Below are 24,373 nucleotides of genomic sequence, written 5' to 3'. Positions count from 1 at the left end.
ATTGGGTGTGAGTGTTTAAGAATATATTCCTTTCGGATCTGTAGGTTTCTCTTGGTTGTGTCTTTGAAAGCAGGTGCAACGCTTGGGTGCCAAAACGTCATCCAAAAATACCGTGTACTCAGGTCATAACTAGAGCACAGCACCTTTCGCTGAAGGTTGACTCAAAGGACGTTTTGAGGGCGAGTATGATTACTGTCTTCTAAGGTGATCCAGAAGGTAGCAATGAATGTCAAACATGCCTAATCTTCCTTTTACAACCACACCGGAGATAACACTTGATAAACTGTGCAGCCTGTTCACGTTCTCAAGGTTACGAACTCCACATGTGAATGAGGCAGAATCTCCACCGTTTCTGCCGTTGTTTTCTTGAGTTCCAATTCCAGAGTTTGATGGAGAGACCAAGAGCTTACTGTATCTCTGTTGACTCCCAGTTTTGTAGACTCGATTACTCACTTCTGCTTTTCCTGCTTTACGATTGTGAGCTATCTTCCTGGCCCTTCCAAGTGGCCTGCCCCGTACTCTTGCTAGGTCCAGGATGGCTTTGTTGAGTGCATGAGCAGAACGCTGTGGATTTCTTCCTACATCCATGAGGACTCAGCACATTCTCTATTTCGCTTTCTATATTCTTTCTTCCGATGTTGAGGTTCCGACTGGGATTTCATTGTGGATTCACGTCCTCAGCAGTAAGACAGGACCCAGGCAGGGTGTAATCCTTGGCTCTGCTGTGTGGGCCATGTCTTTGGGGAGGATTAGTGCTAGTGATGATCCAAAACAGTTGCGAATGCTGACATCCTCATTTGGTGATGATCTTGTAGGGATTCCTGTATATATGTATATTTTCAGTTTTCATATACACGGGGGATGATTTAACTGAGGAAACTCTAATGAATGAAAAACTACTCTGGGTTGCTTAAGCATACAGGAGCTGATGGAAGGAGGGATCATTGGGTGGAAAGACTTTGTTGGATGACGGGAAGAACCAGTCTGGGATTAAATGATTGCTGTAGATAATCCTCAAAATGAGTTAATCCATGTGAATTAATCTAACGTGTATAATCAGCTTTGAGGGCAGCTCTGTTGTCCCTGGTCTTTAAAAAGGAGAGTGGAGAAGCCAATATCCAGTCAAGTCACAAAAAAAGTAATTGAAAAGGAAAATGGTTTCTCTAGGAGAAACAAGAAGGGCTTGAGTTTGGTTGTATTTCCTCCCGCCTTCCCTCCCTTTTCACGTGGCTGGATCTTCTAAGTGCCCATGGCGCTCTGCTCCAGCCCTTACCTGCTCCAGCATTTCCTCTGGGGAAACCCTTACTGGGGGTGTGTTCACATCTCCGAATACACACTCATCGGTGTGTCAGCAACCTGAGCAACCAGCCTACGTCTCGTGTGTGTCTTGGTGCTGTGTGTATAATCGCTCCTCCGGGAATGTGAAGGGATGTTTTCCACTTAATCATAAGTAACAAGTGACTTTATAACTTTAACAATATGACATGTTATTATGTGACACATCAGATAATCGTGCTCTGGGAAACAAGTTTCCATTAGAGAAATAGAGGAGGTTCTAAGATAAAAGATGAAACCGTATTTTCTAGACTGCAGGGGGAGTCCTGTAATCGATTACCAGAGAAGGAGGGGAACTCTCCATCCCTGGAGATCCTTAAAAATTGGGCAGAGGAAATATCTGTGAGAAGGACTGATGCCTTAAACCTCTTTTGGGGCGTGCAGATAGAATGATAAACTCTTCTGTGACTCTTTGGTGGCTTGGCCTGGAGTAGCGTAGACTGAGGGGAAACAGGAGAACTTCTCTGAGTACGGAAAAGAGCCACCATTGCTTTCCATGGGAAGACAAGTCACAGGAGCTTAACCTAAAGCCTTTGAGATTTAGATTACATTTTACGGGTAAGGATTTTTGAGACCTAGGTTGTGAAAATCCTGTGGAAATCTGCAAACTACAAGATTGATTTGTGTGAGACCCAGAGTCAGCTCCATGATTCTGTTGCAGGAAGAAATATGTATGTTTTAAAATATTGTTCCAAATAGAATTATTTCAACACCCTGTATTCAGTTCATGGCATTCTCTTGGGAAAGGAGAACCTCTAAAGCTAGTATTTTCAGGCACCAAGCATCATCCCTGCTTTGGGGATAACAGTGGGGAGCAGGTAACAGGTGTGATGTCCCTTCTGTCTGGATACCCGTACAGGGCTGTGTTGCTGGGTCAGCAGCCCCGGGGTGAGGATGAGTCTGGGACACAGCTCTGCTCTGCTGGGTCAGCCTTGTCCTCCCCTCCGGGCTTCTTCCATGTGGAAATGCAGACATGTGTGTGTAGGGTGGCGGGGAGACGGCTGCAAAAGTCCCATCAGTACAAAGGGAGACAAAATACCTATTAAAAAGCATTATTGGGGGGCACCTGGGTGGCTCAGTGGGTTAAAACCTCTGTCTTCAGCTCAAGTCATGATCCCAGGGTCCTGGGATCGAGCCCCACATCGGGCTCCCTGCTCGACAGAGAGCCTGCTTCTCCCTCCTCTCTGCCTACTTGTGCTTTCTGTCTGTCAAACAAATAAGTAAAAAATCTTTAAAAAGCATTATCTTCCTCAGTATTCGGTTGCAGTTTCAACATTCAGCCACATGATGTCACAATTGGATTTTGATTTTCACTGTGCATTTGTCTCCAATGATAGGTGAAGGCGTTTTCCAGGCTGGAGCAGAGAGGTCTGAGACGCGAGGGGCAGCAGAAGTCCAGGAAGATGAAGACACGCAAGTGGAGATCCCGGTTGACCAGGTAGTCCCCATGTACAAACCAAATGGCCACTCCTTTCTTTCAAGTTCTGGGTTATCTGCTCCAGGCTATTCCTAAGCTTGCGCTCAGACGGTCTCAGGAGCTGGGTGGTCCAATGACCCACGACACACCCTTAGGTCTTCCTAGTATTCCTTCAGAGAAGGGCCATTTGGGCTGTCTTTAAATTTTTATTTTATAGTCATGCGAAATGAGGTGACTTTAATAAATAGCATCAAAGGAGGTAGATTGGGGTAAGCCCTGAGATGCAAAGGGGGAGAAGGTTTGATACAGAAAAAGCATATTGGCTGGGAGTTTCTATCTAGAAAAAACGTACTCCATTCAGAAAAGCTTTTTTTTTTTTTTTTTTTTTTTTCTTAAAACACTGTGATATTCTCTCCTTTAGGTCCTTGAAATTGTGGTTGGAATTTATTTTTCATAAAAGAATTGCGTATACAAATACAACGCTCATATTTGCTTTGTGTGTATTGATTTTCTTTTTAGGCCAATGAAACATGGTACTTGGAAGACAGAGAGAATGAGAGTGGGTGAGTGTGTGTGAGTGTGTGTGTGTGTGCGCGCACATGTGCTTGTAGAGGGATGAAGGAGTGATTGTGTCGGTTAAATGATGCAAGAAATAAGTCAGTTAGGCTTTTTAATGCAATTCAGCCAGATTTCTTACATTTCTAGATGGAGGATTGGAGTTGAGGTGGGGAGGGGGGACATCGTGACCCCAGGCTCAGGGGAATGAGAATTCACTAGGAATTGCCACTTGTCCTCTGACTATTATGTGATATTCCCTTTACAGAAAGCAAATTTCAATCCTACAGGTTCCATAGACGAACTTCTCAGTCATATTTGTCTTCACAGAGGGGCAGCGGGATTGCTGCTTGATGATTCCACAGGCATTTCCCATAAGCGTCGCCTTCCTGATGAAAAGCCTCATGTGTTAAAAATCACACAGACTTCAAAAATCCAATTTATTACCCAGGATTAGCTATAACTAATAATTTTTCATAAACTCCAGTTATAGGTATTTTCTTTTTCGTGGAGGGAAAATGGAATTTTAAGTCTTCTGTGACGCTGTAATTAAATGTTACAGTGGCAGACAAAGGAGAGTAATCATCTGTATGTACAGCCCCGAGCAGGTGCCCCAAAACAAGACACATTTATTCCAGAGCCAGAATGCCACAGATCAAGGGAAAATCAGACTCTGATAACCAAAAGAGAAGTCTCTTTGTTAATCACTTCACCGGTTTCAGAATCTGTGGTAGGTGTTTCTTTGCTTGTAAGTTTGGTGTCACAAGGAAGGGGAGCCGAGAGACGGAAGGAGCGGGTCTCTTACGCTACCGGAGCCGCCCGGGGTAGGTGTCTGCGGAGCTCCATCGCTCACGTGACCGGAGAGGGGTCACTTACCAGAATGCGTGTCTGCGGGGACACTGAGTAAGCAGACCCGTGAAAGCTGGGCGAGGTCAACACACTGATGCCAGTTTGAAGGAAATAAAACCCAATAACCAAAGGTCAGAATTCCTTTCTTCTTTGACCCCATAAGTAATAGAGCTGGAATTAGCTGGTGGCCATGGCTGGCGAGAGGTACTTACAGGGTCCGGTCTCAGGGTCGTTCTCTCTGTGGCCTGCCGACCTTCTGCTCCGTATCGTCAGCAGCTGTGTTACAGGTCTTGTGAAGCACCCAGTGAGGGTGTGGAGAAGTCAGTGGAAAGCTCCACGATCGTGGAGAACAACTCTGCGGATGTCCTCCCCCTGTGTTCTCCAGGAAGCGGTGGGTGCTGTTTACTGAGTACCTACCAAGCGCCAGGCACGCCGCACTGGGCACTTTCATCTCGTATAACTGTGGTGACCGCCCTGAAACACAAGTCTTACCCCCCCTACTTCATATGGAGAAAGGAAGTGAGCTCGTGTAGGTGGGCTTGCTTGTCCAAGGTCGTACCATTGTGCAGAGGAGTTTGTGTTTGAAAGCAGGTTTGTCCGGTTTCGAAGTGTGTGGGTGATCTGGGCAGAGTATGAAATGCAAACAAACATACACACACACACAGAAAAAAAAACCCCAACCCCCAAAAAGCCAATTACTAGCTTAAGGAAGGAAAAAAAAAATCCCTGCATAGGAAAGGAAGTGTAGTCATCACATACAACTTGGCTCAGCTGTAAATTACACTGACGTACACTCCCTCTTGGGCCGACACAGTTCATTTCTTTGGACGGATATCCTATCATCTAAATGGTTCATGTTATAACTTTAGTCAAAGGACTGTGGACAAGGGTGTGTGTGTGTGTGTAAATACCATGTGTAATCGGCCAAGTAGTGTATCGATGCCTGAAAAGCAGATCAAGTTTTAGAAGTAAATATTGCCAGGAGTCAATTCTCTGTGGATCTCTTGTGTTTCTGCATATCTTATGAGCAGAGGGACAGATCGCCTTTGTTCTGGATTATCTTACCTCCCCCCCCACACCCCCTGGTTTTTTTGTTTGTTTGTTTGGACTGTCTTTTTAACGACGTTTGAACAAGCTTGGAAGACAGACACAGTGACTTCCTCTGAAACAATCACTCTAAGCTCGAGGTAGTCTTACCTCTGAGGAAGGTTTGGCAATTTCTGGGGATGTTTTTTTGATTGTTAGACCTGAGGGAGTACTCCTGGCATCTGGTGGGAAGGGGCCAGGGCTTCAGCTAAATGTCTTGTAATGCACACAACAGCCCTCCCAACAAAAAATTACCCAGTCCAAAATGTTAACAGGACTGAGATGAGAACCCTTGGCGTAGAGCAAACGCCAGCTTTGTTTATTGCCCAGTATCATAAGGACAATGTCCTTCCGTGCTGCAGGTCAGCCAGGGTTAGTATCCATTGTAAAAGATATGGTGCCGTCGAACTCTATGCTCAAAACTGGTCAAAACGGGGTGCCTGGGTGGTGCAGTTAAGCGTCCAATGCTTGGTTTCTGCTCCAATCGTACCTCAGGGTCATGGGTTTGAGTCCTGCATCGGGCTTGTGGAGTCTGCTTAAGACTCTCTCCCTCTCCCTCTGTCCTTCCCACCCTAGCACACATGCATTCTCTCCCCCTAAAATAAATGAGTAAATACAAAAAAGAAACTAGTCAAAACTGTAAATGTTACATGTATTTTAGCACAATAAAAGTATTCGGAAAAAGATTGGGTTCTTTCCCTGGATTGTGAGCCGCTATTTGCATCACCTGGGTCCCCCTTCCCATTGGTGTGTGGGAACGGGATCCCGGGGAGTGGGTGCTTGTGGTGATACTCTGGCTACTGCTGTTGCCGTGAGCAATAAAATTCTTTGTCTCTGACCCGAGAGTCTGGTGTCTTATGCCGCATCTCTGAAATCATGGCAGGCTAAAGAGGACGCTTGTAAGTAGGGTAAAATTCCAGACCTTCCAGAGTCCTTGTGTCTCCCTGCATGAGTGTTGGTGTGTTTAAGTGTGTGCAAATGTGGACTCGTTCCAGTCAAGAACATGGCCAAACTCCGTCCCAACGTTCAGACTCTTGTCATTTTTTGGATGCCCCTGGATCTAACTACTTCCAAACCCTGGGAAACTGAAGAATGGCATGTTTTAAAAAATGTATTTGGGGAGGCCAGAATGAATATCTTTTCTCAGGAGGGAGTTCAGATCTAACAAGAATAAAGTATTCTTTTAGAAATTAGGTTTTTTTGCGTGCACACTCCAAATCAATCTGGTTCCTGCTAAGCAGAGGAGCAAGTGCCTGATTAGCCAAGACCTGTGGTCACACTCTTGCACTGGTGACTTGTGTCACTTCTAAATGGATGCTTTTCCAAGCGAAGGAGGCAAGCAGTGAGCTCTCTCTGTAACTAAGGATCAGGCAGGAGAACCCACCATCTCAGAAGCCCAAGCAAACAAATACCTAGAAAATAGGCAAATAAGAAGTTGTATTTTGGATTTTGTTCCATTTTATAGAAGAGGGCAGAAGGTGGGGATAGTAACTTCCGAGCGGTTTCAGATTATTTTATAGCTCTCCTCATCCATTTGTATATGATTTTGAATAGTAAAATAATGAGAATTACAAGATATTTTTATGCTAAGTAGTTTTCATTAAATAGCGTTTAAGCTGTATCATGAACACTGGAGAAGTGAAAGCTTTTTTTTTTTTAATTGGAAGTTTTGATGCATTCTCTTCTTTGTTTATTTAAAACTTAATTAGCCATTAAGTTACATATATAATATATAATATTGTTTAAAATTTAACTAAGATTACAACAAAAGTAGCAACCGTGTTCTTCACCTCTCCCCGCCTGTATTCCTCTTCCACAGAGATAACCCATTTGAACCCCTTTCAACTTTTTCTCACAGAACACACCATTGTATTTCTAAACCATACCTCCTTCCCTCCCTTCCGTTTTAATACCTCTGAAATCTTTGGGTCTTGCAAGTGATTGCATGTCATAGTTTAGTTGGCTTTTTTTTTTTTTTTAATTCTAAGAGATACATAAACTAATGGAGATCCTTTTAAATAAGTGACATCCCAAATTCGGTAAAGTAAGTTACTTGATTTTAGTTTTCAGATGTAGATACAATTAACTTTATCTCTAATGACTGTGGAAAAGATGGTTGTTTAACTCTCTTACCAACTCTTCTCCCCCAACCCCCCAATAAGGCCACATGCACACAAACACACTAATGCACGACCCTCTCCTTCTTTTTTTTCCACCCTCGTAATGACGATTTTGGCTGAGTCAGTACTTAATCTGTACGTTAGTTTTGCTACGTCAGCCTTATTGTGAGTTGAGCCACAGGGTGGACTCTGGTTACATTTCCTTTGCTGCGTAACACTCTTTCCTGTCTTCCTATTTTAGTAATTGCTTTTTTTTTTTTTTTTTAATTCATTTGCTTACTTTTCTGTGTAGCTGTTACCAGGCCTTCTCTAAACTCTGCCCGGTGGTGGGTTTCCCCTTGGTGTATGCCAGCGTGTGCAGTGACGATGACATTTCACCGCCATCTTTTTTTCTCAAACACGTCAGTCCTCGGGTTCAGGCTGGTTCCGTGTCCCCTGGATCTGCTTTTTAGAGTTATCCTGGGATTTTTCTTGACCATTATCTTGAGAATCTCCTTCACTTCCTCAGGGGATGGGTCTCCTCTTCCTTGGATTCCACATCTCCCTCTTTCTTGGTCACACCTTCATTTGTTGTTGAATTCACCCTGAGTGGCCTTCTGGGAAGCATATTGTGTTTGAGACTTTATGTTTCTGAGTGTGTCTTTTTTCCCCTACTCAGACTTCGCCATAGGTATGGCTAGGTGTAAAATTTGAGGTGAGATAATGATTTCTCTGAGAATTCTGAAACCACCACTCTGTTGTCCTTTCCATCCAGAAGGGCAATTGGGAAGCTTGATGCCATTCTGTTTCCTGAACCTTTGTAAATAATCCTTTTCCCCTCTTTGAAAGCATTTAGGGTCTTTCCTTTGTTTCTGGTGTTCTGAAAGTGTCCCATTATGTGCTTTGGTGCAGCTCTTTGGGCTTACTATACTGGGTGCTTAGTGGGTTTTTGTGTTTTCTGTTTTGTTTTGTTTTAAGATTTTTGTTAGAGAGAGCACACGAGTAGGGGGAAGGGCTCCCTAATGCAGGCCCCTAATGCAGGGCCAATCCAGGACCCCAAGATCATGATCTGAACTGAAGTTGGATACCCCTCTTAATGGTTTTTTTAATTTTTGAAATGTTTATTTCTCAGTTCAGGAAAAAAAAAATATTGAACTATCTCTTTGAGTTTCCTTCTCCCCATTTCCACTCTGTCTGGAACTCCCAAGTATTTGAATATAGGCCTTCTTAGACTAACCCTCCACTTACTTCTCCTATGTTTCATATCATAAATTTTTTACTGTTTTCTCAACTTCTTTTAAAGTCAAAAAGCCTCAGCATTTATTTTCCATCTATTGCTTTATTTCCCTTGTCATCATGTTTAAAATTTTTAATTTCTCTCATATTCTCTGAATGTTCATTTTTATAACCTCTTATTCTTGTTTTATGGATGTGATGGCTTCCTTTATATCTCCAAGGATTCATCTATTATTTTAAATTTTCTTTTCCTGCAATATCTCTTGTTTCTTCTGTATTTCTTTGTTTCTTTCTAGGTTTTGATTTCTGTCTCCATGTTAGAGGTGTTCCTTGGCTGTCTGGTTAGAGGTTTTTCTTTTTTTTTTTTTAATTGAAATATATCTGGCCTACACCATTCTATCAATTTAAGGCGTATGTCTGGTTAGATTTTAGGGTAAAGCTTTAGGGAAACTCTGTATGCATAGGCTCAGCTCCTTGGGTTGGGGGAGTTTCCCTGTAAGGTGATTGGTTTTTTGCCATTTCCTTGGCAGATCTCCATTTCTCATTGTTCTTTTAGGTTGGTCTTTTTCCTTTGAATGGAGTCTTTTGGGTGTCAGCCTGGATGTGAGCATTTGGGGACCTGATGGTGGGATGGGGCGTTGGGGATCTTGCTGTTTAGAAATGTATACTTCTTGGTTTCAGTACAGTGCCCGTGGTGCCCTTGTTCTCAGCTGTGCTGAGTCTGGCTCCCCTGTAGTTCAGCATCTTTAGAGAAGAAAACTCCTGTATTTCTCAAGGGCAGGGAGGAGATCTTGGGAGTCTCAGTGCTTCTTTTAGAGACTCTAAGCCAGTCCCCCTATTTTTAGTCACACGTACTTCCGTTATTCCAGAGATAGATGGTGCTGCCAGTCCCTCCACTTTCTGTAGGTCCTTCAGCGTGCAGAGGTCTGCTTCTTGGCTTCCCCTCCCACAAGAGCTAATTTTAGCAGCATCGGTTCTGCTGTCAATGGCCCCACAGCCATTGGCTTTCCCAGATTTTATGGCTGTTATTTCCTTCCCAGGCTTCTGTGCCCTTATGGGGGTCATGATTTTTTTTTTTTAATTGCCATTACTGACAATTTAGAGGGATGTCAGAAGGGAGCTAAGTGAACAAAAAAATTCACATTTGTTCAACGTGCTGTATTTAACCGGCAATCCCTTCCACACTAATTCATCCCAGGGAAAATTAACTGTCTTTATAGAACCTCCACTAGTGATGAGAAACGGGCAGCCTGACCAGATCTCCCACAAGAGACTCTTCAGCTGGCACAGGGTTCGCAGAATCTCCTTAGTAGCCCAGACACTCTTCAGTGCACCCCAGACCCCAGCACACTGTGTTATCAACGCTGGTCCTGGATTACGCACTTGGGTCCTTTGCCCAGCCCCTGGGGACATTTGACATAACACCACTGAAAAAAAAACAACCTGTAGTTGGGACACCTCGGTGGCTCAGTCATTTGAGCATCTACTTTTGTCTCTGGTCATGATCCCAGGGTTCTCGGATCGAATCCTGAGTTGGGCTCCCTGCTCAGTTGAGGGGAGTCTGCTTCTCCCTCTCCCTGCCATGCCTCCCCCTGCTTGTGTGTTCTCTATTTCCCTCTTTCTCAAATAAATAAATCAATCTTAAATAAAAATCTGTAGTTTAACCAGAAATAGCGAGGTTTGAAATCCCAAGGTGCCCATTGACATAGTTCTGTTCTCTGTGCCCACGCGTGGTCTCGCCGCTTACCCAAACTGCTGCTTACGGGGAATCGGCCACCACTGGCAGGCTCTCCTGGGACAGGCGAACTAGATGGAGAGCTTCTCCGCATTTCTTTTCCACGAGTAATAAAAGACACAGAAGGGTAAAGCGAGATGCTTTTTCTGACGAGACCCATAGGTCCACTTCCATGGAATGTGTTTGTGAAAGTACGAATTATAAGATGCTTAAAACCAGAAGGGGCGTGGGTGCAAGTTCCTTAGTTTGCCATCGAGGACACAAAGCCTCATCTTCCCACAGAGCCACAGCCTGCTGCAGGGGGTGTCCCTCCAGGAGCCCAGGGCTTCCAGCTTGGAACTCTCTCTCTGAGCACCTCAAGGGAGGGCACCAGGGGAGATTAGGGGCTTCTAGTTTTCCCACAGACAGCAACACATCCCGTCTGTGTGGAGGGCTCCTCAGCTGTCACTGCCTTCACTGAAGTGAAAGGATCGTTGTGTAAACAATGTCTCCACCATCCGTCCAGGTCCCAGCCTTTCCACGGGTCGTGTTCACGTTCGCCGCTGCAAGGCTCGCGCTCCGCTGCGGGAGTTGAGATGGGGGAGATCTGGCTTCTTAATTTCCCTGTGCATCCTCAGCAAGCCTCTTTGCGACATCCTGTTTCTAGATTTGTATTTACTTGATGGAAATGGTGTTAAACATTAACACGTAGCCCTCGGGGATTTCTGATGTAAGTGAGAGAAAAATCAACATTTACTTCTAAAGTGAGAGAACTTAATGGAGATTTTTTTTTTCCTAATGACGACTAAAATAGTCTCATGCTATCTGAATATGTTTACAGTGTATTCTGTCTTCCTGTATGGGTGTCTCAGGACCGGGGGAGCTTCGTGGGCTCGGGTGGGCCAGCTCTCAGCAGGTGCCTGGCTGGAGCCTTACTCTGCGCTGTCCTCGCAGCGTCGCATCTGTGAACAGAAACCCCCCTTTTTTATAGGTCACGGTACTTCAAACCACATCTAAATCTTTTTTATTTATTTATTTTTCTCGTTCCCTCTGTGAAAGCTGAAAACCGGAAGTGGTATTTCGTTACCATGAAAAACTGAAATTGAGTATTTCCAAACACCTCATTCAGCTTGGGTGGGGATGACTTTGAGTTTCCATGGAAACAGAAGTAAAAACAAGTAGGGTGACTTCTGTGTCTGCAACACCATTGCCGGAACTCCACAGAAACGCTTTCCACGAGAGCCTGAAACAGACCCTCCCCTCTTTCCCAAAGCAGGAATGGAAGGTGGTAAATGTTACATGAGAAGTGGACTTCATTTTGTTTCTTTTTGGTGCTGATCTCTGTCATTTTGTTTCTTTTTGATGCTGATCTCTGCTCCCTGGAGGAGTGGGTTTCAGGGAGGATGCGGTGACCCGTGGGACTGGGGAGGAGACACGGTGGTTAGGGACTAGGGAGGAGGACACAAGTGGTTACCTTGACTAGAAAGTTCTAACTTGTGCTGTTCTCTCAGATAACCGAGGTCTTAAACCTTCACATGTAACCTTCAGGGAACTTCATTGTAAATATGACAAATAAGTATTTACTTCTAAAGTGGGCAGGACCTCAGCTGTGGTCTCCGTTTCGATGCCTCTCCCGTGTCTGGTTTGGGTGCTGCTGTGGCCGTCAAAGGTGTGATGTGGGTTTCAAGCGCACGACCTCCGAGCAGCCCCAGCTGTCCGTGACTACCATCCAAGTAATTGACACTTTTGACATTCTGTGCCTCATTTCCATATGATTTCCATATTCTATCTCCCTTCCTCTCACCACGCAGGAATCTCGAGTTGACCTTAGTCACCGCATGCTCACTCTCTAGGAATCCTGAATACTCAGAGCCGTCCCCGCGAGGACGCGGCCGGCGCTAATAACTACCAGACCTTTCCTGACTTGCCATCCAAATCAACCATTATCTCAGACTGCCTGTTATGAAATAAATAGTAAGATATGCAGATAAGCGCATGCAGGCAAAAGGCACTTGGAATACCAACACCAACAATACAATACAACATTGTATTATTGTATACCAATAATACAATACACAGGTGTTGTATTAAGGAGAAATATGGAAGCTTTCTAGTAAAACTTTGTAAGAACAATTGCTTATGATAAATAATATGCTTGCTTTTTTTTTTTTTTTTAAAGAGGGGAAGGGGGTTAGGACAGAGAGGGAGGATCTGAAGCAGACTCCCCACTGAGCGCAGAGCCTGATGCAGGGGCTCGATCTCACGACCCTAGGATCATGACTTGAGCCAAAGCCAAGTCAGATGCTGAACCAACTGAGTCCTCCCTGCCCCCCACGAGACCCTAAGTAACATGCTTTTCGACAGATAAAAATTCTTACCTTTTTTTTTTTTAAATAAAACCTTGCAGGTTTGAGGGTATATATTGTCTGTAATTGTACATATATGTGTAGTGTGTCTGTTACTCTAGCCGTGCTGTGGTTGTTCCTGATGCCAGGTTGTGGGGCTGGAATTGTTTGAGGGACTTCTGTGATCCTTGCTGTCCTACTACGTACATTGGGTTGTGCGTGTCCCGGAGAAGGTCTAGTGCACGCCCTTCCTTGACACCAGCAAAGCAGGGGAATTGTGCTCTACACAGGACTTAGGATTCCGCAATTCCTCGTAGTCCTGAGATTTTAAGATGGATGTACTGTTTGGAGAAACAATTCCTACCTGAAAACAGGTTCTCTTAAAATTTTAGCCACAGATTGGCTGAAATATGAGGTCAATGCAAAGTAGAAGGTAAATCCCCTCCTTTAAGGGAGACGACTTGAAGCGTCGGTAAAAGCAGCTTCCTGATTTGTTGCCTTTGCTCTGCTGTGTCTCCTTTCTCTGACACAACCCTTAATAAGGAATGGCAGATCGTGACCTAGGCTGAAATCTAGAGTCGGCTGCTTAACTGACGGAGCCCCCCAGATGCCCCAACACCAGCCTGCATTGTAACCGAATTAACCCATAAGGGCAAGACTGTGGCAAAGTGTCTTGATACGACTTTTTGTTTGTTTTCATGGGAATGAGACTTAGAAGGGAGATCACGGGAAGTGGCCCACCAGAGCACGGTTTCAGTAGTGCAGACCCTGTGCTCGACGCTTCCTTCAGACAACCTCTACACTCCTTCCGTTCGACGGCGACAAGAGTGGAGCGAGAGCAGTCATAAACGTGTATACAGCTTGTTAGGTTTACAAGGGCCTTTTATGTGCGTGGTCCTGTTGGTTCCTTACTACAGTCCTGCGAGGTTGTTGTGATCGTCCTTAAATTCCAAAGGGGACTTGGGCCGGGTGCGGTGACGTCACTGGTACTCAGGCTGGGTGCAGCGGTGACTTGGCGGGACCCAGACTGGGTGCGGTGACTTTGTGCGGACTCAGGCGTAAAGGCCTTTTTTCCTTCCTGTTCCTTTTCCTCCTCCCTCACCTCCCTCCAGATGAATTGCCGCTTCCTAGTCTTACCTTTTCCTTTGGGATCCCTGTTCCTTCCTCCCCATACTGCCCCCCCCCCCACCTTTGGCTGCTGTGTCTGCCCCTCTTATCTAAATTACTAACATTACCAGGATCTTTGTAGGGTTCTTTGAGGTGGGGTTGGAACATGGGCTCCGTGTCCCTGAGCCTTGTTCACTGGCTCAGTGCCGGTGCCCACATCCTGGCCATAGGGCAGGTTCAGCTAAATGCACAGAGGCTGAGAACTACTTGGGGATTTTGAGGAAATTAAATAGTTGTAAGATTTTGGGGGGAGGGGTAGGGGGCGGGGCACTAGGAATATTTTTCTAGCACTTTCTGTATTTTAATTCTAAGTGAGTTGCTCCTCTCAGATCTTGTTGTTAGTTCGTTCATTCAGCTTTCTCATTCGTTCAGCACCAGCAGTGACTTCCCATCAGGAGTCACAGGACAGTCTGTGAAGGGAAGGTTTTACACCCGAGACAAAGGAGGTGTCTGCCCGGAGCGTAACTGCCCAGTAAAGCAGGGAGACATCCAGAGGCTGGATCTTCAGGTGGCACATTCCCTGGGTATCTTAGCAGACAGAGAGGTGGCCACACAGCTCTACCTGGTGGTCAGGAGTTGGGGCACACGGTTTCCTTAAAAGTTGAAGCAAGAGGGGCACTTGGGTGGCTCGGTCGCTCACAGGCACCTGACTCTTGATTTTGGTTCAAGTCCTGATCTCAGGGTCATGGGATCGAGCTCTGCGATGGGCTCTGCTTGGTTCACGGAGCCTGCTTAAGATTCTCCCGTCCCTCTCCCCCGCTGCCTGGGCTCGTGCTCCCTCTCTTTCTCTCTTGAAAAAAAAGAAAAGAGAAGAGAAGAAACTGAAGATTCTGCTAACATACAACAAACCATTGACAATTCTTAAATAGATCTGTGGCCTTTCGGACACTCATGGTGTTGTTCAGCTGTTCCCTCTGTCTAGTTCCCAGGCACTTTCCATCTCTCCCAAAGGAAACCCCATGTCTATGTTTTTAAAGATTTATTTATTTATTTGAGAGAGAGACGGAGACAGAGGGTGTGCAAGCAGGGGGAGGGGCAGAGGCAGAGAGAGACGGGGAGAAGCAGGTTCCCAGCTGAGCACGGAGCCTGACACAGGACTCAATCCCAGGACTCCGGGATCACGCTCTGAGCCGAAACCCAGGAGTCAGACGCTCAACCGACTGAGCCACACAAGCACCCCAAAACCTCCTGCCTAGTCAGCAGCCTCTCCCCATTCTCCCTCCTCCTCAGGCCTGGCCACCACGAATCCACTCTCTGTCCTCATAGATTGACCTATTCTGAATGTTTTGTGGATTTTCGTGGAAATGAAACCATATAGTAAGTGACCTTCTGTGTCTGGCTCTGCATAGAGCTAACTCACAGCCTGCCCCCCCAGGGAAGAGCTGTTCTCGCTGTGAGGGGAGATCCCAAGGTCTCTACGAATGGCATTCACCTGAGTAGACTCTCCGTTGCGGGCGTCCCGCTGCCGGGGCCAAACGTCAGGTCAGCACTGCGCGAGGGGCACCAGCGTCCTCCTGGGGAGTTTCTCTGCAGCAGGAGAAGGAGGGCAAGGCTTGAGGGAGTGTGCGGCTTGCTGACTCCCCTCCTCACTTCCTCCCACTGTGGACCCCCACCGTCTTGTGGAAGGGGCTTTCTTTTGCTTCTCTGAAGGTCCTCGCCATGGTATAGATTTTACCTGTGTGTGTGTGTGTGTGTGTGTGTGTGTGTGTGGGTGTGAAACCCAGTGTTCCTTCTGGGGTTGATTTGATTGATGTATGCACTGGAAACATCTTTAATAATTTAATGTCTGCTTCAAAGGAGATTACACCAAAAAGCACATTGCTTTTCATTTATTCATTACAGATCTGTCATAGCAGAATTTTTTTTTTTTTTTTTGGCCTGAGTTGTAGTGTCGTAGTAATAATAAATTGTGTTCTACACTGTGGATATTTTAGAGCATTATAAGCCTTTTAACTCCCATTACCGTCTTATTTAAATGGATCCAGCTCTTAGTGCAGCACCTTAATCTTTCATTTCGTAAAGCTGAGCTAACCAGATGTGGCTTCGTGGGATGATGGTGAGAGAGCCGTGGTGGGAAAGTATAACAGAACGAATGGGACGGGAGGGTGATCCTAATGGTGGGGACAGCAGAGCCTGAATTCAGGGCTGGGCGTCTCCTTCCTTGGACAGAGGTGAGGGTCTGTCCCTGCTGATTGCATGAAAAGAAGAAAAAAAATGTATATGTGTTTGGGAATTGGGAGTGAGGATAAAGAGTGAGACGAGAAATGCAAAACTAAAAACTAAAAACCAACGCACACTATTTTCCCACATTTCAGAATAAATCCAGATTTCAGGAAAGGAAAACAGACTTCACTTCACACAGAATTAGTCACCTTAATAGACGTTAGCGTGTTCTTGTAACAGATTCTCAGAGAGACAAGGGACGGACAGATCTAGGCTCCTGAATGATGGCGGTGAACTTGGGGTGTTCTCTGTCATTATCCTTCCATGTTTTTATTGTAGAATTCTGTATAACTTCCCTTTAAAACCAAAACCAAATGTCGCTCCGAATGGGGCGAGTTTAGGTACACTAACCATTATCCAATTCTCAGAAATAATCTAAAAAGAACTCTGCTCCCGTTGGCCCTGGTGCTGTGGTATTTCTGGAGTTTTGTGTAATGCCTCGGGGACTCTGCCGGGCCCTCTTCATGATGCACCCTCCCTGGATCCCGCCGAAAGTCTTTCAGAGAAATCTGGAAACGTTCGGTCACTGTTTCCCCGTCGAAGCGGGGCTGCTTCTTTTGGAGCCACAGCTCCGGCCGCTGAGAGGACACTCAGGCGTGCTTGCCACAGTGACCGCGTGAAGGAGAAGCTCCTCGTGGTATGTCTTCAAGGACGAGCACCAGGACCCGGGGGGCCAGCTGTGGCCCTGGGTTCCAGCCCCCGCCCTGCCTGGTCGTTGCCGTGTGATGCTGTCAGGGTTGCATGGCTCCTCCTTTTCCTCATGTGTGTGGGGACCTAAGAGGCGGACCTGGCAGGGGTGTCGGGACGGTCTCACGAAGTGACGAGTGTGCAAGTACAGGGCGCGATTCTCAGCGCGGACGGGAGCCGGGGACTCCGGGGACACACTCCCCCTGCACACGGCGTTTCCGTGGGCTTGCAGCGGGCGCCGTGACCGAGCCCGGGTGGCAGCCTGCCATGCCCACCACCCGAGGTCCCTTTCTGGACCCCTGTACTGGGCTGTATACGGTGTGCCCGGTGACTGCCTGGCTCTGAGCTCCCCGATTCCTGTCGGATTTGTCTCCGAATGTCCAGCACCCCCAGTGCTGCTCAGCACCGATGGGTACCCCAGGCCCCCTCATGAGTCACGGTGACCCAGCCTTCCAGATGGAAGAGGACCTCTTCCAGAGGGGCAGAGGGAGTGCCCCTCACGTCCTTCAGAGTCCCTAAGGAAGGAGCCTGTGGGCTCTGGGCCCGAGACCCTTCGGCCTTTCCTCGGGCTCTCGCGACATGTGCGTGGCAGGCTGCCCACAGTGATTCTGAGTCGGCTCCTTATTCTAGCTCTTTCCCACCGCAGTCCCCTCTCTGTCCTAGTGTCCTGCTGAGGAAGCGCCCTCCAAGCCCTTGCTCCTCAGGGTGCATACACACCCCCTCCGGCCCTGCTCTCAGGACGACCGCGCCCGTCCTCTCCCTCAGCACCCTCCTCCTTGGCTCGTTGCTGGAAGCAAGTCTGTCTCAGGGCTGTGCCGTGAGTGTTCTCTGTAGAGGGAGTGGGGCGGGGTGTGGGCATGGGCGCATACTGCTTTGCCTCTTGGAAACTGGAGGTTTTTCTCCTCCCTTCATCTCGGTCTTACACATCAAAGCTGGAAACCCTTACCCAGCATAGGTTCCATTTCCTAAGTCTCCGTCTTCTCTCTTCACACCATCTGGCAGGTTCACCCCCCACGTGCCCATTTGTGTCCCACATTTGGCCTTCCCAAGGGCCTCACCCGGGGCGGCAAGCTTAGGGATCGTGGGGGCCCCACGCCGTCCGACACTGAACATCCGAACGGAAATGTGGGAGACCCAGCCTCACCGTATACTATGACTTGAGCTGTGTGATGGCCAACGCCATGGTCATTGGAATATCTTAAGAACAATTAATTGTTTTTCTTTCATTTCTTTCAAGGGCATCTTTGATATCATGCTGTCAAAACTGAGACGCTGTGTTGGACAGAATGCAAGACTTCACGGTCCATCTCTTTTCCTCTTCAAAGTAGTGTTGTGTGGAGTTTTGTCATGAACTTTTAGCCTGCTGGTTTTGTTTTGTTTTCTTCCAAAATGGAGAGTATTACGTTAACTTTTATGAGAAGACCATTAAGACCTCCCAACAAGCATTAGAGTGGTTTGGGGAGAAGGGACTTTCAGTGCTGGAACGGGGGGTGGTCAGGGTGAATTTCATCTCAGACCCTCATTTTATAGGTGCTGGGGGACCCTGTGACCTGTCCGGTGTCAACCAGAAAGAGGCAGGTCTAGGTCCTAACTTAGAACAAACCCTATGTTCTTTCTGTCCTGTTCTTTAGAAGACAAGGTGTTATTTTATCACAGGCAGTGAAAAATCTGACTCCTGGACAGAGCGTGTCCTGCAAATGGGAGGCGACTCTGGTGTTTTAAGACGTGATATGCCAAGTAGGGTGGGAGGCACTGCATATAACTTCTCTCCTTCACTCCCCCTGCATGTTTTATGATATTCTCATGGGACACCTGGGGACTCTGGCCCTCATGGAAGTGAGGTGACAGCCAGTAAGTACCTGGCCAAGCCCTGAACCCAGGTCTTGGCTCTGGAAGTCAGCCTCCTGCTGTCTTTTAAAGCAGATGTACACATATCCAAATAACTTGGAAATTGCCTAATTTGAGCTCATAGACTCTTGAGCACTTACCATTTTTATAGAAAGGATGCAGAGCGGCTTGGCCTTGGAGCTGCGTGACCGTGTTTGTGTTTTGAGATACGCCGGGAGCCCCCAGGCATTGTGTGGGCAGCGGGCCACATGCGGTGCTGGAAAGCCTGGCCTCACGTCTCGGCACCACCACCGTTGCCCTCTCTCTGTATCTTGTGATCTAAATACACACCAGGTGTCACAGTGGGGAGGTTCACTTCTCCACAGAGACTTTTTTTTTAAGCGCCTTCTCTGGGCCGGACGCTCCACTAGGTATGGGCCAAAGTTTCTAAGTCTGGCTTCGTCTCTGCTGCAGGGCTTACGAGCACTGTTCCTGGAGTCACATGCCTCGTTCCAGTCCTGGCTCTTTGACTCCCACACAGCGGGATCTTGGGCGAGCTGTTTGGTCTCTTTGTACCTTGGTTTTCTCCCCGGTAGAAGGGGACTAACACCAACTGCACAGGGCTGTTGGGACGGCCAGTGCGGGAGATCCCTCCCCAAGAGCGGCGCGCCGTGGGTTCTCGGGGAAGGTTGCGCCTTGTCCGCTGCCGAGCGCTGTGCGCGTGTGAGGATGTTTACGTGCCTGTGGTGTGATCACCATCACATCGTCATAATGGGCGGTGGAGAATCTCTGTCGCCCTGCTGACTTTCCTCCGTTATTCATTCTGACCCGCCAGAGGCCCGCGGAAATCGTGGATGAGGAGGAAGATGGAGGAAAAGCGAACAAGGATGCAGAGCAGAAAGAAGACTTCTCGGGAATGAACGGTGCAGTTGAAGAAGGAGGAGAGACGGAGGCGCCAGGTGCCTCCGAGCAGGTGGAGGGCGTCCCGGGTCAGAGCGAGGAGCAGGCGGCCCCCGCCCGCGTTAACGGAGGCACCGATGAAGAAAATGGCGAGGAGCTGGATCAGGTTAATCCTGGGCCTCAGGAGGCAGTGGAAGAGGAAGTCAAGTCGCAAGGAGCTGGCAGTGCACAAGACGAGGTACTTCTGCTGCTTGTGCTCACGTGTGTGCATGCGTGAATGTGTGTGTGGTGCACATGCCCATGCACCTCGGGAGTTGTCCAAGCACTTAGGACTTGCACTGAAACCACTTACTGCCGAGCAGGGAAGGACTCAACACTGTTTACTTGACTGTATTATTTCGGTCAGTTAACAAGTACTGTCATCTACCTATCAGAGAATCCACGCATCTGTCAGTCATCCACCCGTCTCCCCACCCACCCACTCATCCGTCTGTCTGTCCATCCACCCACTAATCACCCACCCACCCATCCATCCAACCAGCCACCCACCCATCCACCCACTCACCCACCTGTCCACCCATGCCCACCCATCCACTCATCCCCCACCCACACATGCACCCACACATTCACTCATCTACCCCGTCACCCACCCAACTTCCTACCCACCTACCCACCCATCCATCCCCACCCATCCCCTCACCCACCCATTCACCCACGCATCCACTCAACCCCCACCCACCATCGACCCATGCACCCACTCATCTCCCCACTCACCCACCTCTCCGTCTATCCCCACCCATCCCCTCACCCACCCACCCACTCAGGCACCCACTCATCCATACATCCACCCACTCATCTACCCATTCCACACCTCCACCCGCCCATCCACCCATCACTCATCCATCCACCCTCCCATCCCTTGTCTCATTCTACAGAGTTCGCAGAGGCTCCCGAGAGCATCTATAACAAATATGAACAAATACAAGTAAGTTAAGATCTGGGGAGGTACAGACAAGAAACGAACATCAAGGCCATGAGATCTAGACAGGAAAGAAAGAACATCCCTTCTGTCATGGGTGACTTCTTTGTACTTTGTTAAGTTTCACTTGGTTAGTCCCCATTAAATGGATTAACTGAATTAAGCCTTCGATGCACCAGGCATTTATTAATACATGGTTCTACTTATTAGACCGAGAGGTTAAGGAATGACACGGTAACGCCTCCTTCCTAGCCCATTTTCCCGCTAGGGTCCCTGCAGCAGGAGAGTCTCACGTGCAGGCATCCTTCCAGAGGTTGGATGATTAAATTAGAGACTGATGAATAGAGTCAAGTTCAACGTCATAGCGTAAGAGGCAGGGTGCACTCCACAGCCTTCTTCCCAACCGGGAGAATGAAACCTTCCCGTCTCTCCCTCTGCTCAGGGCCCAGGTCCCTCAGGCTGTAACGTCTCACGTGGGCCTGGATGTCTTTATTCCTGACACCTGGTGTCATGACTGTGGTTTTCTTGATGATTTACTATTGACTCATCTGTTTTATTTTGCTTGGTGGGGGGGACCAAATTTAGTAATGGTAAAATAGCAAAACCTTCTTGTGGCCAGGTTTCAATAACCGGCACAGAGTTGTCTGTAATCTGTTGTCTGGTTTATACAAAAACATTCTCAGCATCTAAATGAAAACACTCGATGTGTCTCCTGTTTCATCTTTCCGTAAGGTGAGGGAGTCACAGTTGTAGTCAGTTAGAAATTCCCCATATGCCGCTCTGCATAGTTACTGAAAATGAGCAAAAATTTGTATCCTGAAGTTGTTTGTAGCTAAAATTAGAAAAGGAAATCAGTCCATAACATGATTCTCTTTCCCTCAGTAAGGACACAAAATGAACGTCTCAAGAAACACACACACACACACACACACACACACACACACACACACACACTTTCTCAAGGGAAGCAAAGTGGCTCATCTGGGGGTATCACCCGCAAAGCACCATAACGTGGAGGACAGTGTCCTCACTGTCACTGGTATGATAACTAAGGCAGTCGGCTTCATGAAGCTCTTCGTTATTGTTGCCTTTGATGAAAGTCTCCAGCAAGAAACCCGAGTGCAAACCCTCTGTGGGACCTTGGTCGTAAGGTCCAAGAGTGCGCTCTCCCAGTGCTCTGGGTTTTAATTCAGCGTTATCACCTCAAACAGCTGTACCGAAACCAGTGGGTGACCTGTCTTTCCATTCTGTAAATTCAGCTTTTAAAAAGAGACGTCTTGTAAGAATCAGGCCTCAGTCAAGATCAAGGTCCTGTAAGGTGCAGTCTGGGTCTTCCTGGGGTGTCCTGACGGGGATTCTGAACTCGTGGGCTTGCAAACAAACGGGTCCCTGCTGTGTGACGAGTCAGGGCTGGTAACTCTGCAAATGCCAGAGCAGGGCAGTCACCCGCAGAGAGACTGATTTTGCTCGACTCCTCTCTCCCCTAAGGGCAGTGCAGGCGTTTCCATTCTCCCTCTTGGCTCCTTCAGGTACATTTGAAGCCTATTGAACATGCGAAGAACAAGATCCATAGGAATTACAAATTATACCTTAAAAATTAACGATTTCAAAAAGACGGTTTGTTTCTCGAATGGCCCCAGGTTCAGTGGAGCAGGTACCGTTTTGTCCGGTGTAGCCATTCTTAGGTACCGTGTGCTGGGATGACAGACAGACAGACAGACAGCAGCGAAGCGGGAGAAACGCAGCACAAGCCACGGACATGGGGGTCACGCGGTGTTGGGGACACTTCCTGAGACAACAGTGTGAAATAAGAGACCCGATATTTTTTCTTTTTCTTGTTTAGACCATCAGTTATGGCTGTAGGGGAAAGGGCCTTGGAGCTAGTCCTCCTGTCCCCAGTCGGGTGGCCCTTACGAGGGCGGTGGAGCCTCCGGGGTTCCACGGAGCAGAGCTTGTAAACCAGGAAATTCTGATCTCATCCGCTTAGATTTCGGTCTAGTGGGAGGCGGGCACATTGGACATGAGACAAGATCCTTAACAACATTAAAGAAGTCCAAGTACAGGGTTGCCTGTAACACTGGAGAAATCCTGCCTCGGTACTTGGTTTGCTTCCTGCCCTTATCTCTCTGGTGCTTGATGGTACTTGGTGTCATAGTCACAAAGAATTTGTGAGCTCTGATTCACACAAGAACAGCTGGTATGGGGCTGGGTTAATGTGACATGGAGGTAGAATTGCTGTGCTTTTTTCTCTGAAAATGCTGAAATGAAAAGTATAAATACGCTATTGAAAATAGTGAGATAAAGAAAAAAAATTGAGGGATACCTGGCTTGCTCAGTTGGTTAAGCATCTGCCTTTGGCTCAGGTCATGATCCCGGGGTCCTGGGATGGAGCCCCACGTCGGGCTCCCTGCTCAGTGGGGAGCCTGCTTCTCCCTCTCCCTGCCACTCCCCTGCTGTGCTCTTATGGTCCCAGGTAGGGCTTTTGTGCAAGTAAGGTATTGAGGATGGCACGTGCACTGGGATGATCGACTAAAACACAAAGGGGACCCAAGGAACTATTTTTAGTTGACTGTTTAGATGATTACCTAAATATGGAGTCATTTTTTTTCCCTTGTGGATTTTATGACCGTTGAGACGAAAGAACTAAATATCTTTGTTTTGATCGCTTTTCTTCCAGGCTGACTTAGACCCTCAAAGACCACCAAGACCAGAAGTAAAAATCACGAGCCCGCAAGAAAATGAGAACGAACAAAACAAGGACTATGCTGCCGTAGCATAGATGATTTTTAAGAAGAGAGTGTATTGATTATCGGGAAAATGAAGGGTTATAACACTTGAATAAGGATATAGTTACTGCTGAACATAATGTGACAATATGGTTGAATGCTGCATACAGAATTCTAAGATTAGAGGCTTAATGGAAAGGGTAGATGATTTTGAGTAGCTACTAAAGGAGAGTGGCTTCTTTTCATGGGATGTGTTTATAAAAGTCATTTAGAAAAATTAAGAGGGATAGAGGGGCAATTTGCATGGACAGCAATTGGCCACTTGTCTTGGTAAGCGATGAAGAAAGATAGGACCACACCCATCTATACTTCTCTATACATTTAGAAGTGAGGTTAGTAGATGGGAGCTTGTTCTAAAGCACTTATCTAGGAAGGCATAGAATTGTAGAGATGATAATAGGAAGGCATGTACTATTTTTTTTAAAGCAATAAACTCTTGAATAAACAAATTGTAATTTAGTTTCAGAGACGGCAGTAGATTCGTGACTTGTTGACATTCCTTCCTTTCTTCCTCCTTATCCCAAATCCATCTCCCAAGAATTAAAAAGAGCACATTTGGGGAGGAGGCAGTCTCCATGCAGTGTGTTAGTGATTCATTTTGGCACGCCTCTCCCTCAAGTGCTTCGGGTTTTAATCCTTATGGCTTTAATGACACACTCAGGAAGGGCTTTAGTGAGGGAGTCCGGTGGGACAGTTTGCAAGTTCTGATACCCTGTGGGTTTTCATGGGTCTAGTCTACCTTTGCCAGGAATAACCATCTCTTCTCCATCATGTTACTACATTAGAAAACTCAATATTGGCTAGTCTAAAGGTTGAATTCTTTCCAATTTTTTACAAAAGAAGCAAGAGTGCATTTGACTTGCTTTTTAAAAGCCTTATTTCTATTAGGATTAGCCTTGTTATATTTTTGCCCCTAGGGATATCAGCGAATGTTTATTTTAATGGCCGGTTATAGTTAGACTTCCAAGCAGATTCCTTCCTATACAATTAAAAGTCTTCTGATAGAAATTGTTGAAAAATGTTTAAATTGTCACGATGAAACCAGTTTCTTATTACAATTTTGTGGGCTAATTAAATGAACTCATAATGGCCTTGTTAGGTATATAGGGGGAAAGACATAATTGTATTAGTTTTCTGAATTTTTAAGAGATGATGCAGATCTTCCTTA

At 46.9% G+C, this 24,373-nt stretch overlaps 1 protein-coding gene across 1 annotated transcript in view; it reads left to right on the top strand.

The window, feature by feature from the left end:
- The window catches only part of DCDC2 (doublecortin domain containing 2), a gene marked incomplete at both ends in the record, with an annotated part of 135,279 nt that extends 112,081 nt beyond the window's left edge, over positions 1-23,198 (top strand). The window contains 3 exons of the mRNA XM_080806903.1: positions 2,673-2,773; positions 19,376-19,678; positions 23,097-23,198. Coding sequence (XP_080663029.1) covers positions 2,673-2,773; positions 19,376-19,678; positions 23,097-23,198 — 506 coding nt within the window. The remainder of the gene's footprint in view (positions 1-2,672; positions 2,774-19,375; positions 19,679-23,096) is intronic.
- Positions 23,199-24,373: the final 1,175 nt, after the last annotated feature.

This window comes from Martes martes (genome assembly GCF_963455335.1).
Source record: "Martes martes genome assembly, chromosome: 6".
Lineage (NCBI taxonomy): Eukaryota > Metazoa > Chordata > Mammalia > Carnivora > Mustelidae > Martes > Martes martes.
This window is presented reverse-complemented; position numbering and strand designations above follow the sequence as displayed.